We start from the raw sequence: 18,149 nt of genomic DNA on the forward strand, positions 1-18,149 counted from the left end.
GGAGGACTTCTTAGTACACAGATAGATACCAGATAATCACAGTCACAGAAACTCAGCATGGTCAAGCTGCAAGAGGCAGCATCAATAGAATAAAACACACTAAAAGCAAATATATAGTATATACAAATGTCAGTATACAAATTCCACACATGCATTGAGGGCAGATAGTACCTTTCTAACTAGTACCCTAGGTCTCCTGCTGTTTTTCCCTGACCTAATATCCTTGTTGTTTATTTTAAACAAATTTTATGTGTTAGAGTGTGGAGAGAGGAAGACAGGAGTGCATGGAGAAAGTGCATATACTCGCATACGTGCAGACTGGGATTTGCCACAGGCCCGTCCCTCCATATGGCTAGCCTTTGCATTTACTTCATTTTTATGCTTTTCTATATTCCCGTCTTCCTTCTTCACACTCCTATTGTGAAAGGAAAAGCAAGAAAAAATGTGCCTTTTTGTGGAGTTCTCTGTGACTGTCCTTTTCTGTTTTGAAATCATGGCCCACCTGCAGGCGCCGTCTCTGACTTGGAAAGCTTCCATGGTAGCCAATTGTAAATGCCCCAGGGAAAGGTCATGCAGAGGGGCAGGCAGCAGTGCCCCAGGATCACATCATGAAAACATTCTACCCTATCTTTATGAAGTTCAGAGGAAGTGGCAAAGATCAATGAAGCATCTATTAAGTGCTTAACTGTGTTCACAGTACTGGGTATACAAACAAAAAAAGCAAGACGGTCTCTGTTCTAAAGGAGCTCACACTCTGATTGGGAGAGACAGCATATATAGGTAAATAGAGCTGCATGGCAAATGGAGTGACCTGGAAGTCCTAAAAGTACAATTGTGATACACATGGCAAAGCCCAAGGGTCCTTAAGGCATATCATTGGACAAGATGGTAGTTCCTAAGGGTATGAAAGGTAATATGAGGGCCCGGCAGAAGGTAAGTCCTAGAGGTCTTCCACCTCACTAGGAGGACTGTAGTCATTGACTTCCAGTTCATCCAAGCAATGTGAGTACCCATTTAAATATTCCTATCCCTACCCCCAAACTCTCACCCCAAGACATGGCATCTGGAGGGAATGGTGGTGAAGGAAAGGCGAGGGGGAAGGGTACCCCCTTCTGACAGTACTCAGCTGCCCTAATAAGGTGGCCAGGGATGTTAAAGGAACAGTTGTTGCAAATCTCTCTAACATAAGGACAACCATTAAATATGGTGTTAGACTCTTCTCCTGTAGAATTCCTTTAAGAAATTTAAATCAGGCTCACCCCTGAAATTAGTGGCCTAGATAAGAATGTTGATGGGAAAATGGCAGAAGCATTAAAATGTATAAACAGAAAATAATTTTACCTATGGCTGCTGTGTGACTGGATAAGTGTCTATGGTTTAGTAGATGAGTGAAAAGACAGATGGGAAAAGTCTAATAGGAAAGTGAAAGGGTGGAAGTGGATTTCACTTCTGCCTTTGTACATAGGTTTATACCTCCATGATTTCATTCATCCTTCTCCCTTTCCTCTTCTTTCACTTTAGAGTGAAAATATCTTGGGGTGGAGAGTGTGGGGGATACAGCTTTGGGGAAATTTTTTGCACAAAGTGGAGTACTATTAAAGAATTGAGAAGAGTGTCAGAAATTTGAGTAAGAATAAGATTTAAGTGCTAAAAAACACCTCATGCCATGAAAAATTGAAATTTTCAAAACTTTTCTAGTTTCCACTTTCCATTTTCAAATTTTTTCCTTCATTTGGGTATGTCATAAGTGTGTATATACATATACATATAAAATTCTGAAATTGTTGAAGGGCATTAAACATGTTAACAATCAAATTCCATCTTGAGGAGCAACCAAACCTGAATGGAGAGTAAAAACACCCAACTGTTTGAAAAAAAAAATGAAGTACATACTGTAATTCTGTCCCACCTTCATAATTCATGATGGGATCAAATTGCAAACAATATTTTGCTTAGTAACACATTTTGAAATTTCAGTGTGATGCTTTAAGAATATGGTAGGCTTTTAAGTGAAATAAATGGAAAATAAAGTGATTTATAGCAGCTCTTTAGTGTTATTCTCCAAACAAAAGGTTGAAGAATGGGTCCCTGAGCTTTGTGCATTTACCTGGTAAGAAGGAGAGTGAGAGTTCTCCTAAGTGAAAGCAATAGGTCTCCATTGCAAGGAAGGAAGGAAATTAAGCACACCCTGGGGCATTATCTCAATGGTACAATGATAATCTCTGGCTCTGTCTATGACATTTCAAGAAGGGTGTTTCAACCTATAGCCACCAGCCTCCATGCAATGATTCCATTCTCAAACCCAGTCCCACAATATTGAAAGGGGATATAGGAAAGTTTCCTGCTGTAGTTTGGTTTTTTTTGGTTTTGTTTTTTGTGTGTGTGTGAGGCAATTGGGGTTAAGTGACTTGCCCAGGGTCACACAGTTAAGTGTCTGAGGTCGGATTTGAACTCAGGTACTCCTGACTCCAGGGCCAGTGCTCTATCCACTGCGCCACCTAGCTGCCCCTGTAGTTTGTATTAGTTAATATGTCCTACACAGATCACCGATTATCCACAGTCATTATTAATCAGAGAGGCATGATTAGTATGATGAAAATAACCTAGACTTGAAGCCAGGTAAAATATCTAGGTTTAAATCTAGCCTCTGACACTTACTAGCTGTTTAATTCAAAGCAAGTCATTTGACCTTTCCGAGCCCCTCAGTTTACTCATCTATAAATTGGAGATAATAATACTATAATACAGGATTATGTGGATGAAGAGCACCAGTGCCACACAGAGATAGCAGTTTAAAAAGAATGAATTACTGATCACAAAGGGAGGTGGAGAATAGATGCCAACAGGGAGCACTCCTGTCATGTGGCCACCCTTGCCCTTGGCCAAGGGTAAGACAGAGTGGAGTGGTGCCAGATGTGGAATCTTGCAGCCATTTTTGTACTCTGATCAAAGTCCCAGAGCCCCACAGGGCCAAAACTTATAGAAAGATTTAGGCAAAGAGCCAGTTGGCATCAACGGGAGACTGCCCTATCATCAATAGGGGAAGATAGTAGTAGTCAGGGCCAGTGAAATGAGGGTGTTTCCTGACTTGCCTAATAAAAAGAGAGAAATGGTGCGGGGGGGGGGGGGGGACAGAGATACAGAGAACTTAACTCTAACTGTGCCATCTAGTAAGAGATTAGGGGTGGGATGGGGAGGGGACATAATCCCAAACTCTGCTTTAATTAGCCTCAGCATATATGAATCCTGGGGAAAGCTGAAGCTGTACTAGTCAAACGAGTTTTCCCTGGTTCACAAATACCCACATATCCCTACATTAGAGAGTTCTGAGGATCAAACTAACTAAATAAATAAATGAGTGAATGTGAATAAATATGTGAGTAAAAATAAATAATAAGTGACATTTAGAGGGACTTTATTTCATTCTTTCTTTTTGTATACCTAGAACCTAGCACAGGGGCTGACACATAGGAGATTAATAAATGATTGTTGATGATTTGATTGACAGTACTTTTAAAGTGTACAAAACACTAGGATCCTCACAACAATCCTCTGAGATAGATCTTTGGAGGGTTTTCTCTCAATGTATAGATGAAGTAATTGAGGCTTAGAGAAATTTAGTAACTTGTCCAGGATCACACAGCTATTGTTTAAAGTAGCACTTGAACAAAGGTCTTCCTGACTCCAAGTCTATCATTCTATTCACATATACAAAGCCCTTTGCAAATCTCAAAGTGGTATTTAACTATTAACTATTATCATTAGTTGAGACCAGGTTGAGATTTCACAAGCATTTTTTTTCCACAAGTTTTGCATTTCACACTAAGGAGATAAAGACAACAATGCAATGTGGACAAACTTCTGTAGAACATGATTTTAAAGGAACTAATACTTACTTTTTGTTACAAACAAATACATATAACTAACTATAGCATACAAATGATGGATACAATTGTTCATTTTCTCTTTCTGTTTTATTCTTTATGTGCATATGCTTAGATCCTAATTAGTACAAATAATGAAATCCCACGAAGTGGCTGATTTATTTGAATTTGCGCTACATATTTCCATTGTGCTGGAACCAAAATTTTATGTAATTATAACTTTGAAAAGTGTTTATTTGAATACATGCAACCACTTCATTAGATTCATTATTCACACTAATTGGGACCTAGCTATCTATTTATAAGATATACACATAGAAATACTGATACAAACTCTCTCAGACCAATAAAAGATTTTTATTTGACTTGTCAGGATTTATTCTTTTGTGCAATTGCTGGATAAACTTCCAATAAACCAATTGCATCATGTTGTTACTGTGACTGTACAGGAAACTGATCAGTTCCATAGGTATTATAGTTCTTCTGTGGCATCGACTCAGAAACCCAATATTGCAAGGTTGAAATCATCGCATGTTCCGATTAACACATACAATTGGCAATATGTCCTCACTCACAAGCTGTTTGCAGTTAATTTAAAAAAGGCTCCTCTTTTTTTTACCAATATTGTTATTTTTAAATGTCAAGAATCAGATGTCTGGTGTTCAGAATTGTTGTACTGCTGCCAGTGACTGTCTCTGTCAGGGGCTGGAGCAGGGACATGGATTTGAAGACATTAAAACTGTTTAATTCTCAGATGAGATGTGGTTGGCTTTTATACATTTGGAATAGAGCATTTATGGCACATCTCAGGGTAAGTGCTAATTGTGATGTCTAAAGGTAAATAGAAATAGGACCAAAGGAGAAAGGGACAGTTCTTTTAAGATATTAGCTTTTTTTACTTAAAAACCACAGGACTCTTGTCTCTTCATGCCTCTTTATGTAAGCACTGTGTTTCTAGCAACTGGCATATGAAGCCATTCAGAATAGCAGGATTTTAGATTCCCAACTGTTAGTCTTTTTTAAAAAAATCACCTCAAATCGTAGAGTTTGCATTCATCCACAGCAGAAGCAGGAAAGAAAAACAAATGCTCTCCGGTAGAAGTAGAGAGAGGAGGGGAAAGGGAGGGAGAGGGGGAAAGAGAAAGCAAGCAAGGAGGCAGAAGGAGAGAAAGCACTCTATTAGAGATGAAATTTTAAGAGAGGAAAATGATCGACCTTTTTAAGGCTGAGTGGGTCTCTTCGGTTTGTGTTCACGTTTCAAGAAGTGGAAGGAATGACCAGGTCTGGGCTAAACTCTTCTGTTCCTTTGCATTTTGTTTTGTGTTGTTGCGGGTATTGTCTTTTTTAATTTTTGTTTCTGCTAAAACTAATGGGTTAGTCAGGGTAAAGTAGCTAGCAACTTAATGTCTGTGCAGCCCGTAAGAAAACAAGTTAGAATATCAGATAGTTTTAAATCAGTATCTCCACAGGGACTTTTAGATAATATTTAATTGACACAGATGAGCTAGTAAAGTGTCATTAGAGGACATTATCTGTGCTAGGGAATAGAAGCGGGACCAGCCAGCTTTCCAGGGCAGGGAGCTTAATGCTTACTATTCTTTTGCTATATGATTATATATCCTGGAAGAGTGTTCTTTTCTGGATTAATTATTTTTTGCCTCCTTAAATAAGGCATCGCAAAAGATTGCTGAAGAATTCTTTATTGCAAGCATGAACCGAGGATTTTGTTTTTACAGCAGGTATAAATTATAGCTATTTTTAAGTATCCTATAGTAGGAAATTCTGATCCTTGTCCATTTATCCTTTTCTCTCCCCCCTCCTGATCCCAATCCACCTCACATACACACCTCATTTTAGGGCAATTTGAATTGGATTAATTGTGTTAGGAGCTACTTACTGGGAAATTCTTAACAGTGTTGAGCAGTTCTAATAATGATGTTTCTCTGCTGCTTTTTTTTCAAAGACTTTAGCTGAATTAGTAAATGTTCTTCTCTACTCTTAATTTAAATTGCCTTTATAGCCCAGCAAGTGAATGACATGGTTTTTGGATATATTTGTTCTTCGGTTTATGTGGACTATTCCCTGGGACCTTTCTATGATGATCTGGGTAGAGACATCCTTTTCTCTTTCCCCACTGAATAAAAAACAAGCTTATGAACTGGGTTTGAATATGGAGTCATTACTCAGTGAATGAAATTTTGAAGATTCTGTCTAATCCTCTGTTAGACCTGTCCAAGGTCCTGTCCATACATAGGCTACTTTTTTTCCCCATAATAATAGCCAAATCCTATGGGAAACTAGGGATTCCAAAAGGCTCAGCAATAGCTCAAAGATCAAAAGTATATGGGAAAGACCTCTTTGGAAGCAATCAATGTGAGAGTTCATTATTGTTGATTTCTAAATCCAGTATCCTAAATACATTTAGCCAAGTTGAAAAGAAACTAGGATAAACCAAAGCCAGAAGTTTTCTGTACATAATATGTTATAGATGATTCCTTGTGGTTCCAAAGTAGATCAATAAGAGTAGCATTAACCCTTAGTATGATACATATATCTTGGTAGCAGGGGTTGTTTTTCTCTTTGTTCCCCTGATAATAGGGTTTTTGTCCATTTTAGAAAAAAGATAACTTGTGGCTTATGATGTATTTCACATCATATTTTATTGGGAGGTAACATGCAAAAAGATAGAACACATTTGCTTTCTGTTTGTTTAACGTTCACAGTGCTTTGAAAAGCCCCTGGTAGTCAGTGACAACATGCAACATGGCTAGACTGATTTTCCTTCTGAAAAAGGATTCATTTTTTCATGACATTGTTGCAGGGTTGTTGGGAGTAAGAAGCAACTTTTTTAATAACCAATGATTAATGACAGGTGTTACAAAAACCTGTTACTAACGATCTGTGTAGACAATGATTTTTGTCAGTTTGAAAAGTCTGAGATTTATGATTGTCACACTAAGTTAACCACTTGGCATTCTCAATAGTACCACAAATCACCAAATCAGTGTGCTAAAGAATTAAAGAGAAATATTAATTTCAGTCAATCCAAGGTTACCCATGGGCTAAATCAGAGAAGAGTTGCTTATGGGGCTAATTTTACTGGAACTTGTATCATGAGTCTGAAAGATTTTCAGACAAATGTTTTCCCTTCCTGAGAATGTTATGTCTATAAACTGAGCTTATTCATTATGTCATTTTGCCTTATTTAACATTTCTCTTTACCAACTTCTCTCCACCAGAAGATTCTGTCCCAAATATTGGACATTTGGAGCCCAATATGACACAGAGGGAAATTTCGGTGGCCTTATTTTTTAAATTGACCTATATCTTATATACATACATATCTTTTTTTTTTAGGGAAATGAGGGTTAAGTGACTTGTCCAGGGTCACACAGTTAATAAGTGTCAAGTGTCTGAGGTCAGATTGGAACTCAGGTCCTCCTGAATCCAGGGCCAGTGCTTTATCCACTGTGCCACCTAGCTGTCCCCTCGTATATATCTTATTATGCCTGTGTTTTGTCTAAAGCTTTAGAGTGAAGCTTCTTTAAAGGAGATATCTTGTTTTTTATCTAAATGTTAGATACTAGTTTTTGTGCACAGTTACTATTCAATAAGGAAACGATTAACTTTCCTTCCTCCACCCCACTCCTATCCTCTCTTCCTCATCTACCAAACTAAGGGAGGAGTATATTTTTCTTGTTTTTTGTTTCAGTTTTGGTTTTGGTTTTGGTTTTTTATAAGTATATTTTTCAGGCAGCTAGGTGGAGCAGTGGATAAAGCACTGGCCCTGGATTCAGGAGGACCTGAATTCAAATTTGGCCTCAGACACTTGACACAGACTAGCTGTGTGACCCTGGGCAACTCACTTAAACCTCATTGCCCCACCAAAAAAAAAAAGTAAGTTGAAAGGGGAAAAGAATAATAAATTGGGGGAAGGAGGTAAAGGGGGAGAGAGAAGGAGAGCTGGGAGGTATGTCACCAACTCAAAGACATAGTTTTTCTGTTACCTTTGACACATTACTTATTTTTACTCATTTTTATTCTGTTCCTTCTTAAAGAAAGCACTTGGGACCAAGACAAGAACTATTATGAGTCCCCTGATCTTCTAATTATAGGTATTTTCCTGAGAGTATCTCTGAAAATGGGATTTTTCCATTTACTGAAGTACAAGAAACTCTACCCCAGTTCCATTTCATTACAAAATGAGTTTGGAGAAAAATACTTTTTTTCAGGGGTATCACATTATCGTTCTATTCCTGGGCTTTCTTTGTCTATCTTTATTCATTCAACAAAAGGAAATTTATTCATTCAACAAAGGAAATTTAATAAGCTCCTACTATGTGCCAAGCACTGCACTGGGAACTGGGACAGACAAAAAATGGTGTAGCCCCTGCCTTCAAGGAACATAAATTCTATTGAACTTATATTTTAAATCCCCCAAGTTAGAAGACTTCAAAATTTAAGCTCAAGATGGGACAGACTTGGTCTCATAAGCAGCATTCTATGGAATCTATAGTTGCCCCTCATATGTATATTTTAGATGGCATATATGTAGAAGGCAGTTAGGTAGCTCAGTAGATAGAGAGATGAGCCTGGAGTCAGGAATACTTGAGTTCAAATCTAGCCTCAGACACTTACTAGCTGTATGACCCTGGGAAAGTCACTCAACCTCTGTTTGATTTAAGCCACTGGAGAAGGAAATGCAAACCAGTCCAGTATCTTTGCCAAGAGAACCCCATGAATAATATGATCCACAGGGTCATAAAGAGTCAGACACAACTCAACAGCAACAACAATACATAAATGTTTGTTACACCTGCATAGGTACATACCCACTCTTTAATAACATCTGTGCTAATTTTAGAACACTGTTTCATGACATAGTATCCAATTTAAATGAGCCATCCCCAGAGTACATGCAGAAGGGTTAACTACAAAGAAGACTGGCCTTGATGTTTAGCTTATGGAACAAGTCTCTTTATAGACACAGATCACATTTGGTGCCCAAATGTGCAAAGAATAGTGTTGCTAATAGAAATGGCTCACTTGCCTTGATGAGAATCAAGGAGTTCCCTTGTACTTATATTTTTGAACTCTTCAAATACAACTAGATTTTTTTCTTTTGCTGCCAAAAACAACAATCTAGAATCATATAACTGCATCTTTTTCTCCTTTTGGCTGCTTTCTATTGTGTATTCTTAGTGGGGCTTCAAGCTATTATAGTCCAACTCCCTCCTTTTATAGTTGAGGAAACAGAACCTCAGAGAAGTGATATGCCTTCTCTAAGGTCACAAAGTCAGGAGTGAACTTCTGGACTCTTTCCACTACTCAACTTTTCTTCTCAAAATTAAAATTCTTTTGATAAATTCTGAATGCAACTTGAAGCATATATTTTCACATTATTTTCCTTGCTTTTTTACAACTTAGCTAATATGAAAATATACTTTGTATGATTTCACATGTATGATTAATATACCTTTTCCAGAGGGAGTCAGTAAATGGCTAAAGGGAGGGAGAAAATTGAAACAAAAAAAAATTAATGGATATGAAAAATAAATGATCATTTAAAAAATAAGAAAATATTGTTTAAAAGATTAAAGTTCTTTTCAACCTTAGCTTATATATTATTACCATACTCTCAGGTTGCAATAAGACCAAATGAAGAAGCAGCATGATCTGATTGGTAGAGTGATAGGCTTGGAGAAAGGAAGACCTGAGTTAAAATTTACCTTTAGAAACTTACTAGGGCTCTGGGCAAGTGACAACCTCTCTGGGTCTCAGTTTCCTATCTATGAAATGAAGTTGTTAGACAAGATGGCCACTAAGTTTCCTTCCAATTCTAAATCTTTGGTCATATATCAAAAATCATTTTTTCCTATAAGTGGAAAGACAGAGGCACAGGAAAGGGAGAAGAGAGGTCAAAAGTTAAAATCTAAATATGCTTGTGCTTTTGAAATCTTAAAATGGGCCCAAAAAAATCCCTAAATAATTACCTGTGGTTTGTAAATACAGATCTACAAAGGACTGTGGGGTATTTTAAACTTACAAAAGGATGAAATAAGTATGGCTCCATAGTTCTCCTCCCATCAATCCTAAACTCCCGCCTGCTTTATTGTGAGGAAGTCAAACCTCAAGAGGAAACAAAGAAAATAGAACAAATACATTTAGGATTGTGCTATCTAATCACCCACCCCCAGAGTGCCTCAACCCAGTTCAGGGCCTTTTCTAGGCAGAATGGTGAAGTCTGTTGTCAGAATTTCTCACCAAACTTCTTCAATGTTTATCTTTGCTGAGCACCCCTCCTGCTATCCTGTCCCCCATTTCCTTACTAAGCTTTCAGTTTGTTCTCACTGTTGGAGAGGGTATGATAACCTAATCACCTAACAGAGGTTCTTAAATTGGGTTCATGGGATTTCAGGGCATCTGCATATAGATTTCAGAGGGTTCTTAAATGGGAATGCATAAAAATTCACCTTTATTTCAATATAATTTGCTTTCTTTGTAATCTTATGTGTTTTGTTTTATGCATTTAAAAGCAATATTCTGTGAAAAGGTCCATAGACTTCACCAGACTGCCAAACAGGTCCGTGACACAAAAAAAGTTAAGAACCTCTGTTTATAACATCTCTCATGGAGTACTTGCATTTTATTCAGGGAGGAGCTCTTCAAGGCCTAAAGGAACACATTTCAAATGGTAGGATTTCAGGTACCCTGAATAATTGGCTTGAGGAGAAAGTATGGAGAAGGTTGGGTATGAGAACAAAGTTCCCCTTTGAAGATCTTATAGAGTAAGTAGATTGTTTTTTTTTCCTAACCAAGACACATGTCTTCCTAAGAGTGGTGTCACTGGCACCACCACCCCCTTCTCCTAAGTGCTTTTTTTACACAAGAACTTTACTAACATTGACTTCCTCCTTTCCCCCATCCCTACCCCCATCCCACACATTCAAAAGGGGGGGGAACTCTTCCACACAAGAAAAGACTGGGAACCCTACTATAAATCATTTCCTCCTATGTGACCCAAATCTAAAAATTGGAATAGAGTCATCCCACTGGACCATAGAAGGGAAACATGATCCTAAACAGGACATTAAAGAAATTTAGTCCCTCCAACTGTTCCCTCCACCCTCAACTTTCTGACTTTGGATAGTTCATCTGAACCAGCGATTCTTTTATGCTATGCACCCCACTGGTGGTCTGGTGAAGCCTATGGACCCTTCTCATGTTTGTTATCTACAATTAAGAAAAATGCTAAATTTTAGTTAGATATTAGGGAAAATAAAGATGTATTTTTCCCATTCAAGTTCACAGTTCCCCCTGCAATCTATTACCTGGTGGGTCTAAACAATCTATACCTCAGGTTTTCTTAATCATCAAATTAAAGAAACAAGACTGGCCCTCTAATGCTTTTTTGGCTCTATATTCAAAGAATGAGAGGACTGATAGGTCATTATGCTTTTGGGAAAGAGATGCTATATAGTATAGTATCTAAAAATACATTATTAATATGGTGAAAGTAATTATAATGGCTACAAAGGTCTATTTCTAAATGTTTAAAAGGATAAATCTCCTTAGGGGCCAAATAGACTAGGAGATTATGATACTTAATGTAATATTTAAGTTACTTAAGATGACAGTATTGTCTAGTAGAGAGAGGCATGGATGGGCAAGTGGGAAAAATGGTTACCTTACTCTGCTGTGAGTTGGGCCAACTTACCAGACTGCTTACCACCTCTGTTTCTTTATCAGTAAATAGGGACAATAATATGGACTCGTGGCTATTTTACTTGCCTCTTGAGGATTGGGGTGATGTTAATTACAGAAAATGGTAAATCAAAGGAAATAGGATATTTTTAAAGTTTTGAGTTCTTTTGAGAATAGTTGCTATACAGATCCCAAAAGTATTTTCATCTATTTAGCCTACAAGTAGAAATGCATAACATGTTACTTTGCTAGATCTGCTCTTTATTTAAACCAGGGTTAGGAGAAAAGAAATTGCTTCAGTGATAAAATGGCCTTCCCTGTGAATAGTGCCAGCTAGGGGCTTAGGCTATTTGAGTCTGTGAACAAACAAAATAAAGCTTTTGTCTATGGGTGAAGAGATAACAAAGCTGTTGATCTTTTAACAGCTAAGAATCACTGGGTCAGGTTTCCTATGGTTCGATATGAACGGAGGGAACACAAGCTCCCCTAGCTTCCTCAAAACCTCTGTTTGCTCAGACAATACCTGCTTTGGGGTTTACACCTTAGCTCTGTGGGGACACAGCTGCCTCCTTCAAGTTAGCCTTGCTGAGTCAACAGGACTCACTTAATTAATGGGAACAGCTGTAGGGTTTCTGGTTGTGGGAGAAGCTTTTCAGGCCTGTTTTACCCTGGACCTCACCCACCCTTCCACACCTCCTTTATTAAAGGGCACATCAAGTTCCCTAGGGATTGATTCAGCTCTGCAGCTCTGAAAGATGAGCATCCTTCAGAAAGCACAACCAAAAGATAATAGCAGCCGGTATACCTTTCATTCCTGGAACCTGTAAGTGCTGACTCACTAATCATCTTGCTTGGAAACCTAGTACGATTATTCTCATAAGACTACAGAAACTGAAATGAAATGTGGAACAGTTTTTGTGTATTAGTTATCATGCTAGTAGAGAATAACCCTAGAATATAGGCTAAACTCAAAGGCTATCCTTTCACAAAACCATTTTTCCCAGTCTTTTTTTTCTGTTTGTGGATCATTCTGATGTTTACCACCACCACAAATGAAAACAAATCAGAAACTCATTAAAATTAATAGAAAGAGTTTCACTTCCAAGAAGATGTCGGGAAAGCAGCAGCCAAAGAGAACAGTTAGTTCATTAGTTATTATGGCAGGATTTAAGGTGACAATTTCTTAATCACAAAACAAGGAATGCACATTTTCGAATGTTTCTCAGCAGTTCTGATGAGTTGTTCCACATTCATCTGGCTACTTCTTCCCAGTCTATACATCGTAACAAATGGTAGTTAACAACCATGACCCTTTTTCTGCTGCACCCGATCCTCTTCCAAATCTCAGATCTTGACTTCTAAGACTGATACAGTTTAAAATCTATTATTGTACTGCTGGGGAAATGGCTAATCCCACTAATCCAAATTTTACTAATGTAACCATTTTTGAGGAAATGCCAGTAAATGGACTGTGTTTTTAAAGGTCATCTAGTCTAAGCCTGTTATTTTCTAGCTCTTCATAACCTGACCCAATCCTACCTTTCATGCCTTCTTATACCTTACTCCTTTCTCCTTGTATTATTCAAAGGTACCTTGGGTTGTTTTTTTCACTGTTGCTCACTTTCAGAAAGACACACTATCTACTCACTTAGCATTTTCGCTATCTGTCCACCATGTGTGGGATCCTCTCTCTCCTCATCTCTGGATCGTGACTTCCTTCAAATCTATTTTTCCCCAGGGCAATGAGGGTAATGTGAATTGCCCAGGGTCACACAGCTAGTAAGTGTCAAGTGTCTAAGGCCAAATTTGAACTCGGGTCTTCCTGAATCCAGGGGTGGTGCTTTATCCACTGCACCACCTAGCTGCTCCTGCTTCCTCCAAATCTTAACTAAAATCACACCTTTTGTAAGAAACTTTTCCTAGTCCCCCCCATCTGGGATTATCTCCAATTTATCTTTACATATTTTGTTGGTATATAATTCTTTCCATTTTGACAGTGTTTTGCCGTTCTTTGTATCCCCCTCACTCATCATGGTACCAGGTTTTAGTAAACAATGAATGCTTGTTGACTAGATGAAGAAACTGAGATACACAGAGGTAAAGAAACTTGCCCAAAGTCCTATAACTAAATATTAGCAGGACCCAAATTTGAAATCAAATCTTCTCACTGATAGTACAATCCAATTTTCACTACATCATGCAATCTTCTTGTGGGTGAATTTTGTGGTCCCTCTTTGTGTCATTTCTAATTAATTTATACATTCAAAAGATAGTTATTAAATTCCTTTTTATAGAAAGCAGTTTGAGATATATAGATATATATTTGTGGGGAAATGGGGGTTAAGTGACTTGCCCAGGGTCACACAGCTAGTAAGTGTCAACTGTCTGAGGCCGGATTTGAACTCAGGTACTCCTGAATCCAGAGCCAGTGCTCTATCCACTGCACCACCTAGCTGCCCCTGCTATATATTTTAAGAAAAACTGGTAGAGATAAAAATCTCCCCTGACCTCATGGAGTTTACCATGTAAGCTAGTAAGAAGGCAAGACAAAAAGACAAATTGTTATAATATAAAACATTATATAAGTGGATTAGAAAGCTTCAGAATTGCTGCTATATGTCTAAGAATGAAGAGAATTACTAACCAGAGTCATCAAGAAGGTCAGCATAAAGGATGCAGTGCTGAGTTGGACCTTAAAAGGCAGGTAGAGATTCAACAGGCAAAGGAAGGCTACTGATTGAAACTACAGAATAGCAGAAGCAGAGGCAGGAAGGTACAGGAGATCTTTGGTAAGGTAAAGACTATTATAGCTTGATCAGGGTATAGATTGGGCATAGGAGAGTAAGATTAAGATATCTCAAAAGGTGTGAACTTTGTTCTATGGACAATAGAGAGCCACTGAAGATCTGTGAGCAGAAAATATCATTCTGGAATAAATATGAAAGATAAATTGATGAAAGGGGTGAGAGTGGCAGAAGGAAGACCTATTCTGAGGCTATTGCACTAATCCTGGGAATTAGTAATGAAAGTATGGACAGTAGCAATAAAGAAGAAACAGATGTAAAAGTTTTAGCAGAAGAATTGATTATACTGATTAGATATGAAAGATAAAGGGGGAAAAGAAGATTTTAAAATAAAACCAAGGTACTAAATATAGAAAATCAAGAATAGTGATGCTATAAACAAGTAGAGAAGGAAGAGGATCTATGTTATGGAAATGTTTGTTTTATTCCATAAATTAAAAAAACAAACAAATAAATGAATAATTAAGTAAATGAATGAATGGATGAACGGATAGAGAAATAAATAAATAAATGAGGAACAGACTTAAGATGGGAGGGGGAAATATAAGAAGTTCAGTTTTAGAAGATTTGAGGTGCTGGAGATGGCTAGTACTGGAGATGGCAAGTAGAAATTCAGGACTGGAGCTCAGAATTGGAGAAGTTAGAATTGGAAATACGGATTTGTTAGTCATCTGCATAAAGGTGGTAACTAGGGGCAGCTGGGTGGAATTTTGGATAGAGCACTGGCCCTGGATTCAGGAGGACCTGAGTTCAAATCCAGCCTCAGACACTTGACACTTACTTACTAGCTGTGTGACCCTGGGTAAGTCACTTGGCCCTCATTGCCCTGCAAAAGAAAGAAAGAAAGAAAGAAAGAAAGAAAGAAAGAAAGAAAGAAAGAAAGAAAGAAAGAAAGAAAGAAAGAAAGAAAGAAAGAAAGAAAGAAAGAAAGAAAGAAAGAAAGGAAGAAAGAAAGGAAGGAAGGAAGGAAGGAAGGAAGGAAGGAAGGAAGGAAGGAAGGAAGGAAGGAAGGAAGGAAGGAAAGAGAGAGAGAAAGAAAGAAATAGCCAAGGAAAAGAAAAGAGAATCATGGACAGAGTCACAAGGAACCTGACCTTTAACACCTGTTAAAAGGCTGGGAAGAGTACACACACTAGGACTAGGTAGGAAATTATTTCCAGCAGTATCAAATCTAGCAAAGAGACCAAGGAAGATGAAAAGAGATTAAGCAGTGCTAGGGACAGATTTCTAAAAATTGAGGAGAAAGTGAAGGAGGAAAGCAGAGGCATCAGATACAGAAAATTTATTTTTCAAAAAATTTGGCAGTAAAGGAGTTAGAATAGTAGTTAGATGAATTAGCAAGATCAAAGAAAGATTTACTTTAGGATTGTGGAGATTTCACCATGTTTGTAATCAGTGAGAAGGAACTACTAGAGAAGGACAGTCCAAAAAATTGAGAGTTGAATATCAGGAGCCATTTACTAGAATCCATACTCAAGGAAAATCTTCACTGCAAAATACTAGAGAAGTGAGCATCCAACCTTTGCTAAATGAGAAGAAAACCACCATCTCTAGAGACAGCCCATACCATTATTAAACAGGTTTGAAAGTTCAGGCTTAACTTCGAGCTGACATTTGCCTCTGTAATTTCTGGTTTTGCCTTTTGGGGCCAAACAGAACAAGTCTAGTTACTGTTCCACATGATAACCCTTCCAACACTTGAAGAAAAATCATCATATTCCCCCCTTATCCTTCCCTTCTCCAACCTAAACGTCCCTAGTTCTTTTTTTTTTTTTTTTGCAGGCAATGGGGGTTAAGTGACTTGCCCAGGGTCACACAGCTAGTAAGTGTCAAGTGTCTGAGGCCGGATTTGAACTCAGGTACTCCTGAATCCAGGGCCAGTGCTTTAACCACTGTGCCATCTAGCTGCCCCCCCCCCAGTTCTTTTAACTGATCCTCATTGGACTTAAGGCCTTTCAACATATCGGTTGCCATTCCCTATAGGCTCTACAGCCTACAAAATATCTTTCTTAAACTGTGGCACTAGGAACTGAACACAATAATCCAGATGAGGTCTGACCAGGGCTGAGTACAAATGAACTATCACCTCCTTATTCCTGAAATTAATTAGTAGTTCTGTCTAAGGCATCATTAGCTTTTAGGGGTTGCCACATCATTCTTCTGACTCATATCGAGGTTGCCATTCTATAAAATATATGTCTCTTTTTCATACAAATATGCTATCTAGCCACACCTCCTCTATTTTTATATTTTTGAGGTTGATTTTATAAACCCAACTGTAAGACTTAATATTGACCCTATTAAATTTTATCATATTAGATTTAATCTAAAGCTCTAACCTGTCAACATCTTTTTTTAATCCATGCTGCCATCCAGTGTATTACTGTTCCTCTAAGCTTGATGTCATCTGCCAATATGATAAGCATGTCATTTGAAGCTCATCCAAGTCATTGAAAATCTTTAACAACAGAAGGCCAGGCAGAGATGCTATAGGTACTCCAAGTGGAGATCACCTGTCACATTAAAATCTGATTAACAGCTACTCTGGACCTAGTTATTCAACCAGGCCTTAATCCATTAATTGAATCATGATGCCCATTATCTCCATCTTCTCCAAAAGAGTAGCAGGAGATATTTATTAAGTGCTTTCCTAAAAATCAGGATAAACAGTATCTATGCCATTCTTTTCAATTATCAGTTTATTAACTGTTATAAAAGGAATTAAAGTTAGTCTGATATAACCTCTTCCTGAATCATTCATCCTGGGTTTGTAATCACCTCTTTTTTTTTTTGCTATGAAATGAAGATGCAGAGTATGATGGAACAATATCCCAGAAGAGACAGTAGGATATGGAATAAAAAATACAAGTAGAGGGGTCTTCATCAGAGACTGGGAAAAAAAGATAGAATGGGGGTTAGTAAAGAAGTATTATGGAGTATGGAGTGTAGAAGGAGTTTACAATGAATAGCCTCTACTCATCTAACAGGTTAATGGCTTACATAGCCAACTATAGATGATGACCAGATCTTATAAAAACAATGATGACCAGATCATAGAAGCTTCCAAGGGACTAGTTAGGTACATGAATCCCCACAAGCCATACTGGGATTTTGGTGGTTCTATATGGTCCTTCTGAAACTGAGCAAAGGTCTAGTACTATTTTGAAGCAGGTTTGGAAGAGGGAGATTTTTTCATTGATTCTAAATCCTCAGTGTAGCTTCAAGAAGGTCTTGGAAGTTCTATGGATCAAACTAGAAGGCTCTGGAACCTAGCTGGGATTAAGATGGGATGGGAATTACTTTGAACCTGAAACTCCTGGACTTCTATCCCTGATTTTCCCCTAAAGTAAACATGGGAACATAGTTAGAGGGATTGACTTAGTATGGACTAGAAATACTCCTTCTGCAATTCTTAGCTTAGTGATATTCTTCCAAACACTCTGATCTCCTTTTTGAGAAGCCACTACAGACCTCTCTTCCATGAATTTATTGTAAACCTATGAATTTCACAATATCCTTATCATGAAAAACATGAAAACATCAGCTTATAAAAACAATAATATGAGAGGCCAGACTCTAGACCTCCAGGAAATTATAGCTTTCCTGACAGAGTATCTGATGATCAATTCTTGTGGAAGTGGACAGCTAAAAGGAAACCTTCTCTCAGGCAGATCCTATCTTAAAGTTATCCCAGGAGGTGAAACTTTCTCTCTTCTCTCATGAATTGTCAAGAATTTGGCTGCCTTTGTTATGTAGC

General features: G+C 37.9%; 1 protein-coding gene across 10 annotated transcripts in view; it reads left to right on the forward strand.

Annotated features, from left to right (window-relative positions):
- Positions 1 to 18,149, forward strand: part of DLGAP1 (DLG associated protein 1) — a 1,198,325-nt gene that overhangs the window by 765,276 nt on the left and 414,900 nt on the right. For 2 of the 10 annotated variants that reach the window (XM_043967264.1, XM_043967255.1), the window contains exon 1: positions 4,989 to 5,165. The exons of 6 other annotated variants lie outside the window; for them this stretch is intronic. In XM_043967264.1, coding sequence (XP_043823199.1) covers positions 5,091 to 5,165 — 75 coding nt within the window. In that variant the 5' untranslated portion in view covers positions 4,989 to 5,090. Of the gene's footprint in view, positions 1 to 4,544; positions 4,696 to 4,988; positions 5,166 to 18,149 lie in introns of those variants that run through there. 2 more of the 10 variants (XM_043967225.1, XM_043967235.1) reach the window with 2 other exon arrangements.

Source organism: Dromiciops gliroides, chromosome 1 (assembly GCF_019393635.1).
Source record: "Dromiciops gliroides isolate mDroGli1 chromosome 1, mDroGli1.pri, whole genome shotgun sequence".
NCBI classification, from domain to species: Eukaryota; Metazoa; Chordata; class Mammalia; order Microbiotheria; family Microbiotheriidae; genus Dromiciops; species Dromiciops gliroides.